Consider the following 21,910-nt stretch of genomic DNA (forward strand, 5'->3'; position numbering starts at 1 on the left):
GAAAGGGCGATTGGTGCAGCCTTCTGATGCTTGGCCCGCGCTGCGAGGAATGCAGCACTACTGTGCCGGCGCATAATCCCAGAATCTACAACGTCTCAATCCGTAATCGACTACACGTACATGTACGTGTGCAGTCTGCCGAAGCGCGCCTAGCAGCCGGTAGCATTCACACCGCCGCTTCCCCCCATCCCACTCGCGCCTGCCGCCCACGTCAAGAAGTGCCCGCGCTGCTGATCCTTTCTTCTGAATGGGCACCGATCCGGTCCTTGCAGCTGAAGGCCATCGAGACTAAGCAACACCACAAACCTTAACAACGCACGCCCACCCGCATGTCGCTCGAGTCCGTCTTGACATCGTTATCATAAGTGTATGCGCGCTCCGGCGCAATGCCTCAACCGCCGAGGGACAACGCCCTCACCACCACGCAAGTTTTCGACGACGCCGCCTATCTGCGCGAAGCACTTGGCCTGCCCGTCAACCAGAGTGAGGACGACGTCGATGCGCAGCTCGCACTATTGGCCCGCGAGTCTGGTATCGAGGATCCCTACCGGTTCCTGTGCCCGGTGCAAGATATCTCAAGAGCAGTGTCCACCACAACAGTAGGCAGCGCCCGCAGCAGCTCGCTCTCAATCCACTCCCACCAGACGCAGTCCACTGGCTTGACGGACCCTTTCTGGACCTCGAGGGATCAGCCTCCAGCGAAGCGCCTGCCCCCACCGCAAATCACGCCAACGCTTGCCAGAGTCTCCATTGCCGTCGACTCGCCCATGGACTATTTCCCGGCAGACTTCAAGCAGCGCCGCTCGACCACGTCGACCTTCTCAGCAGCGCACTCCATGTCGTCAAGCGCCTCATCGCTGCAGAAGACCAGCACACGCAGAAAACGTGCTTCATTTCTCTCCATGTTCAGGAGGAATTCGAGGTAGGCTGGTTCGCTGTGTGGTGAGAGCACCCCGCTGATTGACCGTGTAGCGCTTGCACTTCGCCCTCACACCACAAACACCACGGCAAACACCGAGGGCCGAAGCTCGATTGCGGTCACTCCCTGTCCACCTCCGCCATTCGCGCTCACATCAAGGAGGCCTTGCTGGTCAAGGAAGGAGCCATACCCAGCTGCTGCGGTATCCCACTACCGCGAGCCACCCTCGACGCTGTCTTGACCAAAGTAGAGACGGACCGTGTTCTAGAAGGCGCCGTGCGATCACCAGAATTGAGTTCACTGCGGGATTCTGGATACAGCGAGAACGGCATGTCGTCGATTGAGTTGCCCCGGCCAGCCGAGAAGACGAGACTACTCGTAATCTCCAAATCAATGCTAAATACCCCACCTCGCCGATGCTCCGTTCAGCTCCCGACCGGCAGCTCATCTCTCGCAAACGAAGCCCTCAAAAGCCTCAAAGCCCAGCAGAAAGAGCAACTGGAAAAGGTATCAGCCTTTGAAAGCAGACAGCGGAACGACCTCCACGCGCAACAGTGTTACTCCCTTGAACAGCTTGCATCCCAACACGAAAACAACAAGGATGCGCGGAAGGAGCAGGTAAGCGAAGTTGCACCGCGTAACGTCGCTCAAGTTGCTTACGCTACACAGCATATTCTCGAGCTCGAGGACCTCGAAGACGCACAGATCACCGCAGAGGACACGATGCGCAAAGCGCAACGTCTCGAGACACAGAATGTGGCCACAGCACTGAAACACATGGAGGCATATTGCCTCTCGTCCAATCCGGATCCAGACCTTGCGCACACGGTCACGCAGGACGACTTCAAGAAACTCGACCGTCAACGCCTGATTCAGCAAGGTCTACCCCGAAAACATGAGAGCGCAATCAATGTCCTGCGGTCGCGGCAAGATCGCGCGATGAAGCTGAAGATGCAAAAGCAAGAGGCGGAACTAGAGGAGATGGCCGCAGAGTGGGAGAAGGACAAGGCCGCGGAAGAATGGCAGCACGCGCAGGAGTTGGAGCGCCTCAATACGGTAATAGAAGCGCGCCGGAAGAGGCTGCAACAAAGATGGGATCTCAAATACGAAATGTGGCGGAAAGACTGGGAAAGCCAACACAACGCCCAATTCGACAACGCAGACTGGCTGCTGAACGCGCAATCTGGAGGCCCAATCTGCGGCATTCCCGAATCGAACGAGACGACAACGCCCATCCACGCTGCGGCGTAGTCCGGACCGGTCCACGCATCCTTCCGCGAAACCCCTCAATTGCCGACTTGGATACCGATACCCTTGCCGACGATCTCCATCATAGGCTTCGTAACCCCCGTCGACTTTGCGTAACGTTACGACTACTTTGTTACTCTTTCCTTCAAATCACACCACTTTCTGGAGCGGCCTTTTACTCGTGCATAGCGCGGCGCAATACGCCATTACTCAGCATTCATCTCGACGTCACTTTGGCATTGCGCTCAACACTGCTTCTTAGAGCATACCATACATTTTCCGACAAGGCTGCGTTGTTTCCTTCTTCATATCATATACCCTTGCGTTGTGGAACGCGTGTTCGAGTGCATATAGTGGTAGTATGGGTGGCTATCTGGGGTAGACGACCCGTGGCGTAATGTTGGGTTGATTTGGAACATAGATGATGAGCAATGAGCTGGTAACATCTACCTTCAATGAACGAGTTCAAATAAGACTGCCTATCAAATGTACAACAGCCGGTACTCGCTCGTGCCCACTCAAGTACGTTCAATCATCTCAGCCAGAACGCACCTTGCTGCTGTTTCGACACCTGCAGGCGTTCGGTGAAGCCTTCGGAACCTGGAGTCCGGCTATGCCTCCCATGAGCAAGCAGTTTGCGCGACATCAACCCCGCTGGCAAACATCAGCAGGCAGCTCGGCGACAAGACGGCATAAGTCACAGCACCTTGCCAAGTCCGCCGGTGGAGACCACCGACCCAAGGGTTTGTACCTCTGGTCATGTTCTTTTAGAGACACGTCAACAATCTAATCAAGCAAGATACAACCGGCACTACATTTTCTGCAGAGATGGTGCGAATGTGTGTTTGTGCCAAATGGGAGATTGCGAGCACTATCTGGGCGTTGCTCAGGTATCATCTTGGATACGATGAAAGCAGCCTCCCATGTCTTGACTTGATGAATACTGCTACAGCCACTTGCCTGTTTCACCTGCCTGCTCGCCAACACCGACGCCAGACCCCAAAAAGCCTGACTAGCCCACGAATCCAAAGCCTTATACTGGAGAGAAATGCAGACGCGAGGAATTAGGGCGGGACTTGACTCTGAACAAGAACATCATTGAAGGTGACAATACTAGCAATGGTGGCGGAGTCGTGTAGAGAGCATCAAATGTGCAGCTGCGGACTTGATTAAACGTGCGGCACATACAAAATTCGGAATGGACGAAACCAAAGGCTACAGCTGGGGATCTGACTATGAGATTGAGATAACTGGCATCCGCGTCTGTTCAGTTCTGATAATCTACACCAAGAGCAAAGTGGGCATGGTGCACAATCACAAGGACGGCGAGTAGGGAATCGCTGCATACCTGCTAGGCGGAGATGTTTTTTTAATAAAAAAAACTACGAGTAGACTCGGTACTGCTTTGGGGAGCTTGTCTGGTGCGATTACTGTGCTGTATCATCATCCATCCTTGGTCGAGGATTGTGTCGGGCGGATTAGCGACTGCATCAGAGCGCAGCATGCCACTCCAATGATCGAGAGCTTCGGTACAACGATTGCAGGTAGTGGCGCATTTACTGCTCGACGCTTTGGCGATGCCTGGCCTCCTTAGCACAGCTCTCCGCTCTCGGTTTGCAGTAGGGGGGTTTGGACTGAGTTGGCTTTCTGCGATTTTCCGATGAGTTTTGTAGAGGTGCATGTATAAGAGGCACCGGCAACAGCAGAGAGTTCGCAGTTAGCATCTTAGCAACAACTCTAGGGGATGGATTTTGTTATCTGTCCTGGTGTTCTTGCAAACTTGGAGCAAATAGGCCCATAGTAGGCTTAACTAGCTGGTTAGGTCATGTCGACACGGAACACGGGAAGGCGTACCACGGCACCCTCAAAATGGTACCACGACAGACGGCGAGTCGGGCAGAAGAACTTATTTTCAACCTCTTATGGATTTATGCGGAAGAAGTAGCGGTTATAGCATTCGCCGCTGCTCTGCTTCTCATACGACCTTAAGATGACCATGCTGTCGCCTGCCGACATTGAATGACACCGACGAGCGTATGATTGATATGAGGGTCGGGGACTGGTGCAGGATGTGTGGCGAGCTAGGGAAGATGATGAGATCTGGCGGGCATGGTAAGTTGTGCGGCCGTGACATGACTAAGCAGTGAGCACCTCGATGGGCCGGCATCGGAGGAGTTGAGGGGATGCTTTCCCCTCGACATCATCGACGCAACATCCTCCGAACGGCTTCAGTCGTAGTCATCTCACAGGCTCACTAGTGACGCATATCTCCGCACTCGCAAAGCAGCGAAGTCGGCACAGCCGTAGCTATAGGATTCGTGCGGTTGGCGCTCAGCTATAAAGCTCCCATGCGCAGCTAGCAGCTTTACGATCATTGCCTGCATTCATCTGTCTTTCTTGCGAAGACACCCATAATTCAACTGCTTACCGAACAGACATATCTTTGACAACACCCTCGGTCTCCAGCCATGTCCGGGCCATACCTTCACGGGCACCACGCCTCGGTCCTTCGCTCTCACAGCTGGCGCACCGTCGAGAACTCCGCGCCTCACCTCATTCCCTACCTCAGACCCAATCTAAAAGTCCTCGATGTGGGTTGTGGTCCCGGCACCATCACAGTCGATCTCGCGTCTCGCCTGCCGCAGGGCTTCGTGTACGCGATCGACCCCTCCGCCGATGTGATTGAGAAAGCAAGACAACATGCTGAGGAGAAGGGCGTCACAAACGTACGCTTTGAGGTCGGCGACATCCACAACTGGCAGGGTCTTGATGGTGTTGAAGAAGCCAGCTTCGACGTGGTCCACGCACATCAGGTACTGCAACATCTGCAGGATCCTTTAGGTTGCATGAAGGAAATGGTGCGCCTCACAAAGAAAGGTGGTATTGTTGCAGTGCGTGACTGTGACTACGGCGCTATGGACTGGTACCCCGAGCACCCAGGCATGCAGAAGTGGAAAGACCTATACATCAGGGTAGCAAAGGGGCTGAAGGCGTATCCCAACATGGGCAAGATGCTGCATTCTATTGCACTGCAGGCTGGGATACCTAGACAGGATATCGAGGCGAGTATTGGGTCTTGGTGCTTCTCTACGCCCGAGGAACGAGCCTGGGTAAGCTCATCATACAATTCATCCCCGACGCAATACTGATAGCAGCTTAGTGGTGCGGCCTTTGGGCGGACAGGACGATTAAGAGCGACTACAAGCAACGAGTGCTGGACGGCAACCACGGTACGGAGGCTGAGCTCGAGGAAATTGCAGCGACATTCCGAGAGATGGAGAAGAAGGAAGACGGCTGGTTTGCAGTCATCAACGGCCAAGTAATCTGTCACATCAGGTAAAGTAGAGAATCGGTAAAAGAGGCGAATCACAAGCCATCCATGGGCTCCACATCCTTGTTGCTGGCTCACCGTCAGCATCGGGATGTTCTCTCTTCCATGTCCGATCTTGCAACACCCTGGCCGGCTCTCTCTCACCAACTCATCCCACGCTCGCCAGCACCGTACCCAATCAGGCCACACAGCGCTGCTGCCGCCCCCAGGTCAGCTGAGGTGCATGCGTTAGCTGACTAGCCTTGCCATAGCTCCCATATCAACCCCACTTACCCCTCCAACCTCACTTGGCTATCACCGACTTCACAATAGCAACAACAGAACCGACTTCCTCGAATCCAACGAACAGAGAACCGAACATCTGCACAAAAAGCGAAATGCAGTCATCCACGGTCCTTGTCAACTTCCACGGCAGCTGCCCCAAGTGCGGTGCTAGCATCGACGGCGACAACAAGTCCTGCAGCTCTTGCGGCAGCGTGAGTGACTCCAGAAATACGAGATAGCAAAGTCTAACATGAAAGTAGTCATGCCCTGTCTAGAAGACGACTTTGATGCTTTGAGCAAAGCAAGGTGGACAATGCTGAAGAGAAGCAAGGATAGCGATGTGAAGCCATGATGGCTCAGGAAGGAGATTGATAGGAGCGAATGACATCTAAGTACGAGCATGCCACAATTCTTCGAGTGTCTATCTAATCCACTTTGTTTGTTTACCCCCGTTCTTTCTTCCTTGCTGGCTCTACTTCCGGCATATCGCGCTTGAACCGAGACGAAATCAACAGCTCAAGCTATTTGGATGCCCGTGTCTATCTCAACATCGCCGTCTTGGCGTTACTTTCGCTGCCAATTGTAAGACAAGCTGTTCTGAGGATGTCCTCGGTCGCTCTACTCGCCTTTACTGCTGGAGGTCCAGGCCTCCCCTTGACAAAGCTCCCGAACGCCAGAGTCACAAGCAGCAATGCTGCTACAACGAAGCACAGGATGGATGCAATTCGACTAAATCTGCATCGCAACCCCACGTTTTCGCACTTGTCGCCAATCAGCCAACTCATCTTTGACCCCTCGCCACAAGCAGCTTCTCTCAGTCCATTGTACATCTCTCCCCACCTACCTTGTGTCGGGCAGTCTTCTTTTATCCACTTAACTTTGACCGCGAGCAGCTCCCAGTCTACCAGCGATCTGGCTCCCAGCACAAGGCATACACTTACCGATCCAGCGTCCAGATTGAGCACGATACCCAGCAGATCCACCACGCGGCCATACTTGACGAGATATGTGTACCATGTCAGAGCTAGGCCAAACTGCCCACCAGCGGTGGTCAGACCGCCGATTGCGGCTACGAATAGAAGGGTCGGCGGATGATTCAGGAACTTCTCAGCATCCCCATCGATGTGTTTCAGGGAGAGTGACACTGCGAGAATGGTGCATGCAAAAGCGATCTGCGAGAGGCGAACGGTTATGTTGAGAGAGGTGCGGATGGCAATCACCATAGCAGAGACACAAAGGAAACTAGTCATCGATATTATTTTAAGGCTGACACGCACTGATGCGGAGATCGTCGTTTGTAATGTCACCAAATTGTCTGGGTATGGTATCACCAACAACGATGAGGTACAGTTTCCTGCAATGTTACTCAATGTCAATCTCGCGGATGTAACGAAGCAAGGTTTGTGGTTTCTGAAACCTTGCACATATCCTGGTTTGGTACGGGTTCTTACTGTTGGTAGCACCCCATAACTATAGACGTTATTCCCTCTAGGGACACTGTTGTTTGCACCGACCTTCTTGGAGTCCTCCGCATCATGCTTTAAGCTCTAGTGATTGATGTCAATCAAGACTCTTACACTGGCGACTTGCCTTCATCAGACTCTTACTCTCACTACTTTTTTGCAGTACCTCCAAGCCCAAACGAACGGCCAGAGTTACGATCGTCACAGTCAAATAGATGAGTACGATTCGACTGTTCTTGCACAGGGCAGGAATATCGTTACACATGACGTGCGCAATTCATTGTTCCTCACAGCTTGAGATTCCTCTCACTCAGTTCGATCGCCACCAGCTATCTCCACGTCAGTCGGCTGATTCGGTATATTGAAGGTGGTTCGCCTACGGTGCTGGTTCCTATCCCCAGTAGTATTGTGGATACATACATGACACACGCCGGTGTTTGCACATCCTTGAAGCACATACTGGTATAGCTGCGAAACCGACGTTCTGCCGAAAAGGAAGATACCGGCGACAGTGGCTGAGAGTGTGAGTATGGCCAGCGGTATATCTGAATCTAGAAAGTATGGTCATAATGCGAAGCCGTACGCTTAGAGTTTAATGCACAGGATTGCGAGGCTGGCGAAGGCGAACGCAAGCTGTAGGAGACGTATGACGATCCTGATGCTTGGATGCTGGAGTGAGGCCATAACGACAAGATTCGGAACTATTGGTTGACGAGGATTGAACGCATTGAACGCTTGATGAAGCCCCATGCAAAGTGATAAGCTACGAACATATACTTTGGCAGCGAGTTCGTGCTAGTATAAGACCTCGTATCGTTAACTAGCACCAAATGACGGATGTAACGTTATCCAGCGTGGCCTCACATCTTGGGTAGACTCATATGCCCTGGTCCGTTGTTCAAATATTTCGCCCCTTATCTCTAAATACTGCTGGTAGTTGCGACGCTGGCAGGCTTACTCGGCTTGCATGAGCCTCTGGCTGTGGCGATGAATAGACAGTCTCAAACTCGTGCATCTTCTCCTGGGTCGGGTCATTTCCATACTTGTGCTTTTACTCTGCAGAACCCGCTCACTTTTTTCACCACGATTTCAGCCCTTCACTGCGAATCGCTGGCAAACCTAGGGAAAGGCTAAGCATCACCATATGTATGAATATACTCGTAACTCGGACATATGGTACTGAGAGCCACGAATTTGAGGACGCTTAGCCCAAAAGAGGTATTGCAAAGGCTCTTGCAGCGTGCGGTAACACATTAGGCTTGTTGCAAGACTGCGTGCAGCATGCCTCGCTGTCATTCATGTTGAGGTGCTGGCAGATTTTGTCAATCGTGGCCCAGTACATCGCCTACACATATATCTTTAGGATATGAATATCTTGATCGGAAGCTGTAGTCACTCTACGTAGACTCAAAAGTAGTGTTCGCCATCGATCATCAGCTGGCACGCAATCAGCGTGTCCAACGGATCGTAGTACTTTCACTTGATCGGTACGATTATAGAGGGAAGGTTGACCGTACGGTACCTGATGCGTAATGAGAGGAGCAACAGTATTACTGACAGTAGTACGGGTGAAGGAACGTGACTGAGTATATATAGGAAATAGGCGTATCAGGGGTAAATTGACCGAGGTAGACCAACCTTCGCCCCTCCCCCCCCTCTGACCATTTAGGTAGAGGCTTGTCATCTACTGTCTGTAGTACTGTTACCGCAGTAAAATTGTTCTACCTTAAACTGTTGGTACGTAATAACACCAAGAATCTGTCTTTAATTGTGATGATTAGCAACTGTAACTACTGTTACGGTCCGTTGGACACGCCGCACGCAATCGCTACCCTGCCACTTCGCAGCGACTTCATGCCGGTTAAAGACTATGACGAATCGGGCAGGAGTTGTAACATACGACTCAAGGTTTTGCAGTTCGCCGCCGGACTGAGTTTATGAGGCAGGGACCCGTAATTTCCTTGATTTCCTTAGCTCCTGCCTCATAAAGCCTAGCACAACTGTTCTGGATGAATGCTTGCAAGAGCTTCCGTCTCGCCACAAAGCTTCGAACAGCTGATTCGCAAACCACTCGGTCTCACTCAAGTGCCAGTTGTCAGGAGTAGCAGGCCGCAGTCATTGCGGCTGGCGAGATCTTATCGCTGTGCTTCTGCCACACACTTGCCCGGACACGCGCAAAAGGAAGCGCACGGCTGCCAAACCCCTCCTGGATACGATCTACAAACGGGAACTATCGCAACACAACTGCCTCTTTGGGCATCGTCTCGAGCATAGGCATCTTCGACGTCCGTTCAAGCTACCATGGGGTTTTCTCATTGGCTGCAATCGGTCGATTTGCCTCCTCCTGCATGGATAGTTGTTAGGATACAACGTAAATAACATCCAACAGCCCGTGGTACTGGTACTGGTACTATGAAGCGCCTTGATTGCAACACGAGTATAAATGCACTGAAGGCCTCCGATATCTTCCTTTTTGCCATCCGTTCTTCGCAAGTGCTTCGGTCTTACAATTGCTGCGAACATGGTCCGGTTCACAACTGCCGCTGCGGGCTTGTCCCTTGCCTCTGTTGCTCTGTCTTCGCCTCTTCAAGGACAACTATATGCTCGCCAGAATGCATCAAGTCCCTGCGCGCAGGTGAGCGCATCCGCCGTGGCGCAGAAGTCCGTTGCGACTCCTACTGTTGCTGCTGAGCTGGCGTACGAGTGCATCACCTCCGTGCCATTCAACCAGACTGCTGCTCTAGCTTTGGTCGACGGTGTCGTGCCCTACTTCAAGTGGCAGAGTAACACTGCTTTCTTGAAGGACCCGCCAGCCGAATACGCTGAGAAGGTCCAACCCGCTGTCGATATTTGGGGCGAGCTCGAGGAGATTCGCGGCAAGGTTGTTGATGGAAAGTACGAGAATGAGTTCGAGGTGCGCAAGAAGCCAACGATCTAGAATGCATCCGTTGACCTCCTTTAGTTCGGATTCGAGCTGTACACCCTTCTCCAAAGCACACACGATGGTCACTTTGTGTATGTCCCCGACGTGGTTGGCACAGTCTTCAACTTCGCGCGCCCTGTGCCCCTTGTCTCGGTCTCTGCCGATGGAAAGGAGCTCCCTAAGGCGTACGTGTATGCAGATGTTCTCGCTGAGTCATTCGGCAACGCAACTTTCATCTCCTCGCCGATCACCAAGATTAATGGCGAGGATGCCGAGACTTACTTGGAGAACTGGGCCCAGTACGGCTCACTCCAGGACCGCGACGCGTTGTACAACAACGTGTTCTACGAGCTGGCCACAGTCTCTCTTGGTCCTTCTGGATCTGGCATCGGTACCTTCGCAGGCAGCGGACGCGGCCGATGGGTCTACCCTGGCGCAACGACTGAGCTCGAGTTCGAGAACGGCACTAGCACGTCGTTCCAGAACTATGCCAAGGTCCTCATCCCCTTCGATGGCATCAACGACGGCGAGGCGCTGTACAAGATCTGGTTCACCGGCAACCAGCCAACTGCTGCCACTCCCACACCGACTGCCTCCTCAAACGTCACATCTTCTGCTGTCTCCTCGGCAACTGCTTCTGCCACTGTCGCTCCTATTCCTGCTCCTGGGTACCCACCTCCAGTCGTCCGCGAGGCAAACAACCTTATAGGTGGCTACTTCCTCGAGGACGACTACTCTGACGTTGCTGTCCTTTCTGTTCCCTCGTTCGTAGGCATCAATGCCCAGAAGGGGTTTCAAGACACTGCTGCCAAGTTCCTCGCTGCGGCGAAGGCTGCTGGCAAGAAAAAGCTTGTTGTCGATGTCTCTGCCAACGGTGGTGGTACTATCCTCTTGGGATACGATCTGTACAAGCTGCTTTTCCCCAACGACATCGATCACGCTGCGTCTGACCGCTTCCGCGCTTTCGAGAGTACTGACCTGCTCGGCCAGAAATTCTCCCAAGTTGCCAAGGGTCTTCCTCGCCAGCTTGTCACTGAGGAGCAGAACGAGACTTTGTTCGAGCTTACCGACACCGTCGTTTCCTCGCTCTTCAACTATCAATCCGATGTCTCGGCCAACGGTACCAACTTTGTCGACTGGGCTGATAAGTTTGGTCCTCTTGTCCACGAGAAGGGTGACAACTTCAGCGACCTTATTCGCTGGAACCTTTCTGATGTTTTGACGCCCCTGAACTCGGGAGGCATCTACGTCCACGGATACGGCCCCCTCAACAACTACACCCAACAGCCTTTCGCCGCTGAAGACGTTGTGGTTGTCACTGACGGTTACTGTGCATCAACCTGCACTATTTTCTCTGAGCTCATGCGTCAGCGTGCTGGTGTTAAGTACGTCTCGCTTGGCGGTCGCCCTCGTGAGGGTATTACCCAGGCCGTTGGCGGTGTTAAGGGTACCAACAACCTTGGATGGACCTACATCCAGGCGCTGGTCCAGTACACAGTCAACAACTTGACTGATAGCACCGAGGCAGCCAAGCTCAACAGCACCGAACTGGGCGAGTACTGGAGCGACACTGTTTTCGATCGTCTTGCCATCGGCAGTGCAGTCAATATCAACTTCCGGGACGGTATCCGTGACGGAGACGAGACGGAGACGCCTCTTCAGTTCGTCTACGAGCCATCTGACTGCCGCATCTTGTACACCAAGCAGATGACCGTCGATGTTACTGCGATCTGGAAGGCTGTAGCTGATACAACCTGGGGTGGAAAGAGCCACTGCGTTGCCGGAGACCTTGGCGGCTACCCTACTGGCTCTAAGCTGGCTAAGAGGGAGCTGAGTGTACACGAGAAGGCGCTCAGCAGGAGGATGCACCAATGGAGGAGAGAGCTGAGAGAGCAGGATTATCCGCTCGACGTGTTTACCAACCTGCATGAGGCCAAGCTTGGTGGTGATGGTATCATGTTACCATAAACAGGTAGTGAGTTCATTAGCTGTGAATGAATGATGCATATTGTGGAATCGATTAGTTTCATCGAAAATTAAGTTTCCAAACATTTGACTTGCGGCATTTCCCTTCGTGACTGTCGACCGATACGTTTGCAGTGCCCGAGCATCCTCGTAATCGTTTCTCCCTCCATGAGAGGGCGTGGTAGCGAATATTGTCAATCTTTAACAGGGTTGTGGGCGAGTACCCACTCATACCGCTTCTTCTCCTGAGTGGAGGTGAGTGCCGGTTTCCAACCTGGACGGCGACGCGCGTAGCCTGCCTCGTACATGACGTTTTCAAACGTTGTCACGCTTATTTCTGGTACAACGTCTTTGAAATTGCCATTTGCAATAGCCTGCCAGCTCTCTTGCTCACGTGAGTCGCGTGGGTTGACGGTGATGTGGATAATCGCGTCCTTTTGTTGTTGCGTCAACATCCGACTTCTCTCACGTCTCAGATCGTTCTCATATAATATTTCGTCCCACAAAGCATTGCAAGGTCGCATTGGTTGGCATAGTCGCCTCATGTAGCAGTGAGAGCACCTACCGCGAACGCGCGCTCAATCTTGCTCAGCTCAGGGCGATTTATTTTTGAAGGTCGGATAAGGTTATACTGCTTATGTTTGAACTTTTTGCGACGCGCAATTGACTCTGCAGGCATTGTGGTGGGTTGTTTACTATAGAGAAGTATGGGTGTTGCATGTGTTGGTGGGGACGCGATCGCGCACGAGCCATTTGATTCCTCGCCTGTCTGCTAGCGCGTTGTACTCGTTCCCGGAACGCGGATGCTCGACTGAATACACGATGGTCGCCGTCTCATGCAACACCGGTCGACAGCCCTCAGTGCCCTGTGACATTCTCACGGGACACCTCCGGTGGTTGATATGTTCTTGTTACAACTGTGCGAGTTCAATAGTTAAAGCAGCATTCTTTGTAAGCGCATCCAAGGTCTGCCAAGCGCATTTGTCGGAGGAAACTTGACTCTCGAGTCTTTGCCAGGCGCTTCATCGCAAATACATTGGCGGAGGATTCCCTCGTAAATTCGAGTACAGGGGAGGAACGGCTTCCGGTCGCTAGCAGATCCTTTAAGAGCCTTATTGGGACCCAGATCCGCGGAGTGTCACGCTTGCAAGGCGTGTGCAAAGTCAGTCGACCGATGCGACCGATGCAGCGAGGCGTGCGGAGACAGCGAGCCACTAGATTTGGCAGGTGCGGTGGCGGATATCGTGAGATCTGTTTTTAGTCGTTCTAAGGCACTCTAAACTGCGGAGGGGCAACGTTCAAGACACCACCGCGCCTTCATCGTGCGATCCCATAACCCACTGAAAGCCGCATCGAGACCGCACACGTGGATGTGTGTCCTGACCAGAGACGATGATGTCATCACGTTTGAAGGAGCACACCGTTACAGATCTGCACTACGGGAGACGTTTTTCCACGCCATTTCCATCTTGATGAAAACCCCATCGAAGGTGGAACACGAACATCTCGATTGGCTAACTACCTAGATGCACATTTAGCAGGCGGGTCGACGCGTATCCTACAGATCCACATTGAAGGCCGCCTTAACTTTCTTATTCGACGCGGCCAATGTTTCTGCATCACAAGTGCCTCTGCGTATCGCGCCAAAGTTACGGCTCATCCGGGCAGGGTTGCTGCTTGGAGGCGTGCGATGTCTGACACTCCACAAAGCGGGAGATTTTCGATCCAGGACAGCATCGTCGATGGGCTTTTGACAGTTCGCGGCGATTGGACAGGGGCTAAGAGCTAGGACTGAAATGATCAATTAGTCGTTGGCACATGACATGCGGAGACGGGGGAGAAGGTTTGATCTCACTTGGGAAAGAGGGGTGGGTTTGATGTGAGACTGTCGAGATCTCAGTTGAGGGCCGATGGCATGATGGAGATTGAGACTTTTGCATCGATTACATCAGTGGACACACAGCGTTGAGCGACGTTGAAACACGCTGGATGCGTTTTCGCCCCACGCATCGGCATCGAGGTGTGTTATCGATGCGACACCCTAGCGCCGTGGTTCTACGATGCGTTCACTCGCCACATCCCAAGGCCGCTCCAAGTCCGCCCAAACGTTTCACCGGAGCGAGGCCCTGCACAAGATCGTATCGCCGTTCAAGGCTCAACCGTGCTCGCATCCGCGTGGGCTATGGGGTTCTGAATCACCAGCTTCATCTCGTCCACGCGCTCCGTGGAAATTTGGACTCTGTTTACGCATCTCGGAAATTGCGCCTTCATCGACTTTTCAGTCGGCGCCCAAGCCACTTTGGACCCTGACGAACGACCTGACTGACGGTGCGCGAGCTGATCGACAGGCCTTGACTCCAAATGGCTAGCACACTTAGTAGCACCGAGCCTAGCTCGGCACACGTTTACCGGGTACAACTGCATCGACTTTTGAAAGTGCATCGGCAGCTACAGGTCAGGGTCAAACACCACGGGCCTTGTGGGTCACACACAAGATTAGATACGGACTGGCAGCTGCTGCCGCAAGTGCCGTACTCTTGGGATCGGTGGCTGTTATCGCACATGTTTGCGGCTAAAGTTTTCCTTTGATTGAGTTTTGCATGATGCAGGTTCAGGCTGGGAATAATAATACTCGGGATGGATGGAAGACTTGCGCGACTAGGTATTGAACGCTTCGCTACTAAGAGACGCACTCCAGGCCCTCTTGAGGACATCGTATTTGCTTCTCCAGATAAGATTGCTGTCAAGCTTGCGGTGGTTAGCCCTAATGGTGCGGGAGTCACAAATCCGAAGATCGTCGGCGACAGGTCATCGACAACACGAGTCAGGTACATGTATGGAAGATGAGTGCAATATATAAAGATTAGGGTAGAGTATCTTCGGCCTCACGCAATGCAATCACTTGGGCATCATGAAGGCGGTGTGTGGTTGTGAAATGAATTCATTAATTGGGCATGAAAATACGGATCAAGTAGAGACACTCGAAGCGACGGGTATCATATCTCAAGCTGACGAAAACTCCAAGCTGCCCGAGCGATCATGGTGTGAAGACCTGCTTTCATCCACCTCTTGGACCACCTAAAAGCGGCTCTTCTCGCTGCATCCTGTGCATGTGACCTTCCATAACACCTGGTGCGATGTTCCATGCTCGTAATCTTGCGCTGATTGAGGCTAATGAATTCTCAATTCTTTTTCCACTGTCTGAAAGTGGACTGCAGGATGAGACGATAGTGCGCCGGTGGTAGCAATGATGCTATGTGTACTGGGTGGCGTGATGGTCAAGGTGTTGACCAAAGTCGGGTGGAGACACTGGGCTGGTCGACCGAAAGCCGTTATAGTGATATCGTCCAATTAGAGATTGTTGCTGGTCACAACAACCGAAGAAATTGGTCTTTCAACCAGCGCTGTAACCGACCATCTTGGCGCAATGACTGCAGTAGTAGAGGTTGGTGCCAAATTGGAACGTGCCTGAATGGCCGTGGGACTCGCGGCGACAGCGGCAGCAGCAGAGTGGGTTTGACAGCGACATGGAGATGCTGCTACGCTGCGACGACATGCTAGAATCTGAGTTGCTTGGCGAAGGGCTGCCTTTGGGCTGGAGTGGCTGTGTCGAAGGGCGGTGGGCAGCCTGGGTTTGCAGTTGCAAAAGCCGTGAAGCGTCGACGGTGGGGCCCGCCATATGTAGTGATCTATGTGCTAAGAGTGGATTGGTAGGACTGGCCCATGTAGCTGAGGAGAAGACAGGTTGAGGTGATGGTTGAGGTGTTTCGTCGGAATAATGTGAAGTGGACACAGGCAAGGTAAAGTAGCAGATGGATGGAGGTCCAAAGGGGTGCAGATCGTTCATTATGCCTGCGCGGCTGTTCGTTGTGTATGACGGGGGCTTGGTGATCAGGCCGACCTGTTATTGCTAGAACGCCAACGGCGGAGCAACTTGATATAGGGACACAAGGGCGTTGCGATCGAGCATCGGTGCGATTCAGCTGGGTGACCAATCGCAAGCGACGGAAGGCGTGACCCATGTTGCTCAGCTGATTGGCTCGCAACGTGCCCTGATCTCCCGGGCGCTGGGGTGCGCAGTTTCTGCCTTCGGGGTTTTGGAAAGACCATCCCGGCTCGATCCTAGACAGAAGGCGCGATCCAGCCAGGGAGTCCCCACTCATCAGCCATCTGTCAACTCTCCTGCCCACAACGCGGAGGCTCGGGTGCAGCTGCAAGGGCTCACGCAGGCTACCTGCGCGCCCCAGACACCGGTCGTGGTGATGTGTTTTGCTGACTTCGCATCCAACAGCACAGCCATCGTCTACGTTGCTGGGCAGCCACACAGCTTGCGAGTTCTGTGGCCGCAATTCAACCCATGAGCCGAATGATGAGTCTTATTAAACGCTTGGGCTGCCTCAGATTAGGCACTCTTGCAGCACCCAAGCCTGCCAACGCGTCTCTGCATAACCTCCAGCTTCCGGCCACCGAGTTTCATCTCCTCAGCAACCGCAACGCCCCTTACATTGATTGAGCAATGTAAACGCATGCCAGACCCCGCGACAATTTGCTGTTCTGTTTGCGGGCCCGTGACCTGCAGCGAGTGGTTTGCTGTCTAGACGGGCCGCACCGCTGGGATGGAGAGGCCGGCCATTCTAGAACGCAAGACACAAACCCAACGTTCACGGCGACACCAACGCTGAGCCAACACACGCTGAGCCAACACCGGCATAGGCAACCAGTTGTGGTATGCGAGAGACCACAGTTCGAATGCTGGCATTGAACATCCGGAATTGGAATCTCGGGTTTGCCACCACCCTGTCCAGAGACTAGCGCCAAGGGAAGACAGCTGTTTGCATCACTAAAACACGATCTCTTAGTTAGGACAGCTTGCACCAGCGTAAGTTCTACCGAGCTACGCCAGCCTTCACCTCATCAGGGCATCAGCTCTTAATCGATCCTGCGTGAGAATGCGCTCAAGTCCAGCACTCCGGACGGATGTCGCAGATACGTAGGCATTGCGGGCTGTGAATGACAAGAGGATCGTGTAGACATCACTCGTGGTGGCTCGTAAGGTGTGGCGGCTCTGGACCAGCGCCTCACAAGCTGGGGCTGGTGACAGTGGACTAAGTCTGCAACCGCAGCTGAACTCTACAACTGTCACGGTGCCCGTCTTTGCGTCCGGTGCAGTGGAAAGGCGCCCAGATCGAAGCTCCGATACACCCAAAGATGCACAGAGCGCTTCAGCTTACGGCAGCTGCCAGAAGGACCGGAGATGCTTCCTAGCTGCCGCAGACGCCGCTTTGCATAGCGAGCGGCGATTTCCAAGGAAGGTTCTTGTGAAGATCTGTCTAGACTTTTGCCATGAGATCGTACGATATACGGTTTTTATGTAACAACCCCTCCCGACTCTGCGTATCATGCTCACTTGATAAGCCTCAGATCGTTATGTTGCCTTGAGCCAAAGTGGAGCCGGTTGCTCTGCGGTTCAATTCCCCGCATTCAACCTCGCGTAGGGAACAGGTGTACCAAACGATAAACTTTCTCTTTGTTGTCAGAAAGACCGACCCACCCCAACAGCAGCACCAACAACCGGACGGGACCCATCTCTCCGCTGCAACGGTAGACGGCTGTTGAGCGTTTAACGGACATGTTCATACGCGGCAGACCTCTGTGTAGGGATGATTACATGCATACGCAACGGTGGCAAATGTACGGCGACCCCGTGGATCGTACGCTCAGGTCAGAGGGACGACAAGGCGCATGGGAAAGTCAAAAGCCTGCAAAGCCGGTCACCTCAAAGGACTCGATGTTCTCCTAATCATCAACATTTGCTGCTTACTGCCCGCAAGCGGTCGTTCACCTCCTTTGACGCCTTGAGCCCGTCCATGTTGAGCTGGGCACTTTTTATTTACCTTTTTGGGTTGATCTAGATGTAAGATTTTCCAACAGAATGATGTGTAAGAAGGGTTTGAGTGTATTCTTGAGAACGATAACACCAAGTGACAACAAGGCTTACACATGTCAGCCGGACATATGAAGCAAGCGAAACATTCATCCTCTTCACCCAGGTGGACCCTCAAGCCTTACCAGTGACTTGCTGCGACGTACTAGGTACCTATTTGTTGTTCCTATCCCAGTTGCACGGCTGTGGAATGTGATGCTCGTGTTGCTGCGCTGTTGAGACTAGCGCAGGTATCTGGAAGCGCTGCGCTACCGCGAGCTGAGCTCAGGTGAACATCTGGAAGCGTGCGATTCGATCATGTGCACGGTGCACACATGCAAGTGCGTGGCCATTGAGTACTTGTACTCGGCCTATGCCTCTCCTGACGCTGCTCCCTATCTCCTCAAGTCGCCATGTCGTTGTTGAGCGGCCTCAGGCATCAGGCTCTGGCGCAATGCGCGGTAGCACATCGGGCAGGCATATGCAAACGCTCGTGTCGGCCCAATTGCCCGTGGCAATCAGGCAGGCGGCGGTCGCGGGCCTCCAATTTGACAGTCATTGCGCCGCCTGGTTGAGAGGACGCACAGGCCGGTTCGAAGGGTTTCCATCCCACATATGGGCCTGGTTGAGGTCTGCACGATACGTCACTATCGTGAGAATCCGCCCGCCCCGCCAACGGCCGCTTGCTGCTTGTCCTGCCACAACCCCTCCACCTCGTCCCCCAAAAATCACACCACACCACCTCGCGTCGCCAAAATGGGAAAGCCACCAAATCTATACGCCTTTAAGAACGTCGACGAGCTCGCTCCGAGCCTACGCACCTACGTGCTGGACGCGCAGAATACCGCGATCAAGCGCCACAATGTTTTTCGCGTCGCAGTCTCGGGAGGCTCTTTGCCGAAGACCCTTGCGCAGGCGCTGCTGAAGGAGACCAACGGCGAAGGAAAGCCACAGTTCGACAAGTGGGAAATCTTCTACGCTGACGAGCGCGCCGTGCCCCTCGACCACGAAGACAGCAACCACAGGCTTGTGAAGGAGGAGCTGTTGGACAAGATCCCGTCCGCGCTAGGCACACCCAAGGTCTACCCAATCGACACCAAGTACCTGGACGACGTTCAAGAACTGGCTGACCAGTACGAGAAGACGCTTGTGAGCGTGTTCGCTGCACGAGACAGCGTCAAACTGCCCCTCTTCGACCTACTTCTGCTAGGCTGTGGGCCAGACGGCCATACCTGCAGCCTGTTCCCCGGCTCTGACCTCCTGCGGGAAGAAGATGCTTGGGTCCTGTACATCACCGATTCACCCAAACCCCCGCCCAAACGCATCACCATCTCCCTACCTGTCGCGCAGGCTGGCCTTCAGATCGCCTTCGTAGCAACAGGCGCCGGCAAGAAAGACATCATGAAACAGATCTTTGACTCAGACGAGGGACACCAGCTGCCGTGCGGTCTGGTCAACCACAAGGGCGAAGGGCGAGTCAGCTGGTTCGTCGACTACCCCGCCATTGATGGCGTAGCATTCCCGTCTCGCCGCGGCAGCCTGTAGGTTGCGGACCACTTTATTCGTGCATATCAGTCCCTTGCTTTCTTCGGATCGAGATTGGAAAGTCGTTCACTCTGCATGCTGTAAGCCTTTGATAGGTACCTTCAGAGCTTTCGTTTGTGCTTTCGCGATGTAGACTTACCACGGCGTGCGGAGGTCGCCTCTCGAAGTAAGCATTGGGCCACTCGCTCGCAGGTTCGATACGAATAGATCATGAAACCTTTCGTTCAATATACCTTCCACTTTGATCATCTGCAGTCATTGCTTGTGCAAGAGTGTCTGTGCGCCGTGATGAGTAAGCCCGCCTAGCAACTGCCCGCCTTGTTTGTTTCACATGCACGAGCGCGTGAAGCATGAGCCACTACAATCACATCAGGCATTGACCTATACCTCTTTTGTAGCCCTTGGCCTATCGCAGATGCGATGGATCAACATCACGGCGACAGCCTCAGTGAAACCTCACCCTCATCAAGTCGGAGCAGCGTCCGGCCAAAGCGCCGCAGTCTCCTGCCGCAACCTGGAACGCCGACCTCCACTATCAGGACAATTGCATGCCCAGGATCCATAATGGAACTTACAGATAATAGCCACTCCAACATGAGTGCTCCTGAATCCCCGAAATCATCAGCTTCGATACCTTTGACTCGCGGCAACTCTGTGACTGGTTCAAGGCTGGGACGACTTCGACCACGTTCCACATATCAGACAGGAGCACTCATAACAGAGAAGACCACCGGAGTCGAGAAACCGGCAACATCACAATCAATGCGGCCACCCAGCCTATTGAACAAACTTTCTGCAGCATCGTCGACAGGAGGACTTGGGCGAGCACAATCGTTACGCAGACCAGCTGCTCCAACGCAATTCAGTCCTTCTGCGCCTGCCGCGTCTCACTTGCGCACCCAATCCACCAGCATTGTAACACTGAATAGGAGCAATACAACAAGACCGAGGACTACTGCGGAGAGGCCAAAATCTGTGCACATCCCCTCCAATATTGCCACATCGGCCAGCAGTGGTTCGTCACAGCCAGAATCTGCAACTGCAAGGGTCTCCACGCGTCTTGCTGGGCTGAGCCGGTCAGAAAGTGTCAAGACAAGGCCCGGTGCATCGAATAGTGGTTTGCGACCCAGAGCAGCAACAAAGCCTGATGAGGCTGCTCCTCCACACACGAGAACCATGGCTCCGCCACCAAAACCTAGAGAACCGGTCAACGAAGAGCCCAAGAAAGCTCCCGCCAGGCCTGCATTTAGTACGCTGCAGCAACACTTCACACCGCGCAAGACAGGCAAAGCACCAACCTCAACATTCCTCCATCCAGCCCCAGTCACGACAAACAACAGTCTATCACCTGAGCTCATCACTCTGCAAATGGATCTCTTGCAGTTGCACCTCCTCCACTCAGACGCCGCAGAAGTCAGCAAACAGTGGGAGGCAAGTGCCAAACGCACATTACGTACCAAGTTCGATGAAGTCTCCAGCATGTACCAAGTGATGCTCGAGCGCGAGCGCTCCAGTCAAGAGCAGAAGAACCTGCAGGCCCTCCTTGAATGGACCGGGGGCAAAGCATCGGGCAGCTTAGTCAAGCACATCCAAGTCCTCTCTGGCCCACTGCACGAACTTCCTTCCTTGACGCAAAATGGCGGCCGGTTCCAGCGGCACGTCGCTGCTTTCGAGCAGTGGGTGTTGTGGGTCGAGGAGGTGCGTGCAGCGCGACAGGACCGGGTAGAGGGCGACATGGGATCGATTGAGGGGCTGGGGGATGAGTGGCAATCGGAGAATGCGGCGCTCATGCGCAAGCTGACTTGCTTTGCACGGGATATGAGCGGATTGGCTCAGCCCGGTGCTGGGTCGAGTATTGCGACTATTGTTAGTTGCTGTGAGAGTTTGCTTGATGGGCTACTGGAAGAGCTGAGGACCATGCAGACTATCGAAGTAGATGTTGTGGAGAAGGAGAAGGAATGGGTGGAGACGAGACTGCAGGGTATCGCAGCGGATGTTGGCTCCTTCGCTGTCGGTGAGACGCCAGCCTGGCGCATGTAAGCCTCTAGGACCTTGATCGTGACGCTCAATATAGCCGGCAAATAGTAACACCATCTACATTCCTCCACATCCTGTCATAGTGCGCCTTGAGAGCGACTATGTTCTTGAAAGTAATGCCGACCTTTTCAGCTTCAATCTCTCGAGGCCAATCTCCGCATCATGCAGCTCTTAGACCCCACGATTTACACTTCCAATCGCAGACATTGTACTGTAAATGGCGCGATAGAATACCTCCTGATGAGATGAACGATGTGCTGCACGCCTCATGATCGACCCTGATGACATTGAA

At 53.5% G+C, this 21,910-nt stretch overlaps 7 protein-coding genes across 7 annotated transcripts; 5 read left to right on the forward strand and 2 right to left on the reverse strand.

Moving 5' to 3' along the window:
- The first annotated feature begins 70 nt into the window (after window positions 1-70).
- M421DRAFT_415184 (uncharacterized protein) lies at window positions 71-2,649 on the forward strand. Its single transcript, XM_033590599.1, has 3 exons — window positions 71-922; window positions 973-1,537; window positions 1,589-2,649. Exons 1-3 carry the CDS (start codon window positions 387-389, stop codon window positions 2,168-2,170), a joined length of 1,683 nt encoding a protein of 560 aa, XP_033454386.1. The 5' UTR covers window positions 71-386; the 3' UTR covers window positions 2,171-2,649.
- Window positions 2,650-4,635: 1,986 nt separating this feature from the next.
- On the forward strand, window positions 4,636-5,507 carry M421DRAFT_51249 (methyltransferase UbiE; the record flags this gene model as incomplete). The annotated part of the gene is made up of 2 exons (XM_033594914.1): window positions 4,636-5,277; window positions 5,328-5,507. 2 exons carry the CDS (start codon window positions 4,636-4,638, stop codon window positions 5,505-5,507), a joined length of 822 nt encoding a protein of 273 aa, XP_033454387.1.
- Window positions 5,508-6,023: 516 nt separating this feature from the next.
- Window positions 6,024-7,078, reverse strand: M421DRAFT_415187 (uncharacterized protein; the record flags this gene model as incomplete). Its single annotated transcript, XM_033590600.1, has 1 exon — window positions 6,024-7,078. A coding segment is annotated over exon 1 (706 nt), but the record flags the coding sequence as incomplete, so codon positions are not given.
- Window positions 7,079-9,613: 2,535 nt separating this feature from the next.
- On the forward strand, window positions 9,614-12,210 carry M421DRAFT_415188 (uncharacterized protein). Its single transcript, XM_033590601.1, has 2 exons — window positions 9,614-10,139; window positions 10,188-12,210. The coding sequence occupies exons 1-2, from the start codon at window positions 9,747-9,749 to the stop codon at window positions 12,114-12,116; spliced, it is 2,322 nt and encodes a 773-aa protein (XP_033454389.1). The 5' UTR covers window positions 9,614-9,746; the 3' UTR covers window positions 12,117-12,210.
- A 2,835-nt stretch (window positions 12,211-15,045) lies between these two features.
- On the reverse strand, window positions 15,046-16,434 carry M421DRAFT_415191 (uncharacterized protein). The gene has a single exon (XM_033590602.1). The coding sequence runs from the start codon at window positions 15,958-15,960 to the stop codon at window positions 15,508-15,510; it is 453 nt and encodes a 150-aa protein (XP_033454390.1). The 5' UTR covers window positions 15,961-16,434; the 3' UTR covers window positions 15,046-15,507.
- A 1,942-nt stretch (window positions 16,435-18,376) lies between these two features.
- Window positions 18,377-19,836, forward strand: M421DRAFT_415193 (6-phosphogluconolactonase). The gene has a single exon (XM_033590603.1). The coding sequence runs from the start codon at window positions 18,652-18,654 to the stop codon at window positions 19,579-19,581; it is 930 nt and encodes a 309-aa protein (XP_033454391.1). The 5' UTR covers window positions 18,377-18,651; the 3' UTR covers window positions 19,582-19,836.
- A 98-nt stretch (window positions 19,837-19,934) lies between these two features.
- M421DRAFT_415194 (uncharacterized protein) lies at window positions 19,935-21,684 on the forward strand. Its single transcript, XM_033590604.1, has one exon. It carries the CDS (start codon window positions 20,146-20,148, stop codon window positions 21,619-21,621), a length of 1,476 nt encoding a protein of 491 aa, XP_033454392.1. The 5' UTR covers window positions 19,935-20,145; the 3' UTR covers window positions 21,622-21,684.
- The last annotated feature ends 226 nt before the right edge of the window (window positions 21,685-21,910 follow it).

The sequence above is a fragment of the Didymella exigua genome (assembly GCF_010094145.1).
Source record: "Didymella exigua CBS 183.55 unplaced genomic scaffold M421scaffold_1, whole genome shotgun sequence".
In the NCBI taxonomy this organism is placed as follows: Eukaryota; Fungi; Ascomycota; class Dothideomycetes; order Pleosporales; family Didymellaceae; genus Didymella; species Didymella exigua.

Coding starts and splice junctions, on each gene's coding strand:
- M421DRAFT_415194 (XM_033590604.1), top strand. CDS start 20,146: ATGGAACTTACAGATAATAGCCACTCCAACATGAGTGCTCCTGAATCC.
- M421DRAFT_415188 (XM_033590601.1), top strand. CDS start 9,747: ATGGTCCGGTTCACAACTGCCGCTGCGGGCTTGTCCCTTGCCTCTGTT. Junction 10,140..10,187: donor AGTACGAGAATGAGTTCGAG/GTGCGCAAGAAG, acceptor GACCTCCTTTAG/TTCGGATTCGAGCTGTACAC.
- M421DRAFT_415191 (XM_033590602.1), bottom strand. CDS start 15,960: ATGAACGATCTGCACCCCTTTGGACCTCCATCCATCTGCTACTTTACC.
- M421DRAFT_415193 (XM_033590603.1), top strand. CDS start 18,652: ATGGGCCTGGTTGAGGTCTGCACGATACGTCACTATCGTGAGAATCCG.
- M421DRAFT_415184 (XM_033590599.1), top strand. CDS start 387: ATGCCTCAACCGCCGAGGGACAACGCCCTCACCACCACGCAAGTTTTC. Junction 923..972: donor ATGTTCAGGAGGAATTCGAG/GTAGGCTGGTTC, acceptor TTGACCGTGTAG/CGCTTGCACTTCGCCCTCAC. Junction 1,538..1,588: donor AGGATGCGCGGAAGGAGCAG/GTAAGCGAAGTT, acceptor TACGCTACACAG/CATATTCTCGAGCTCGAGGA.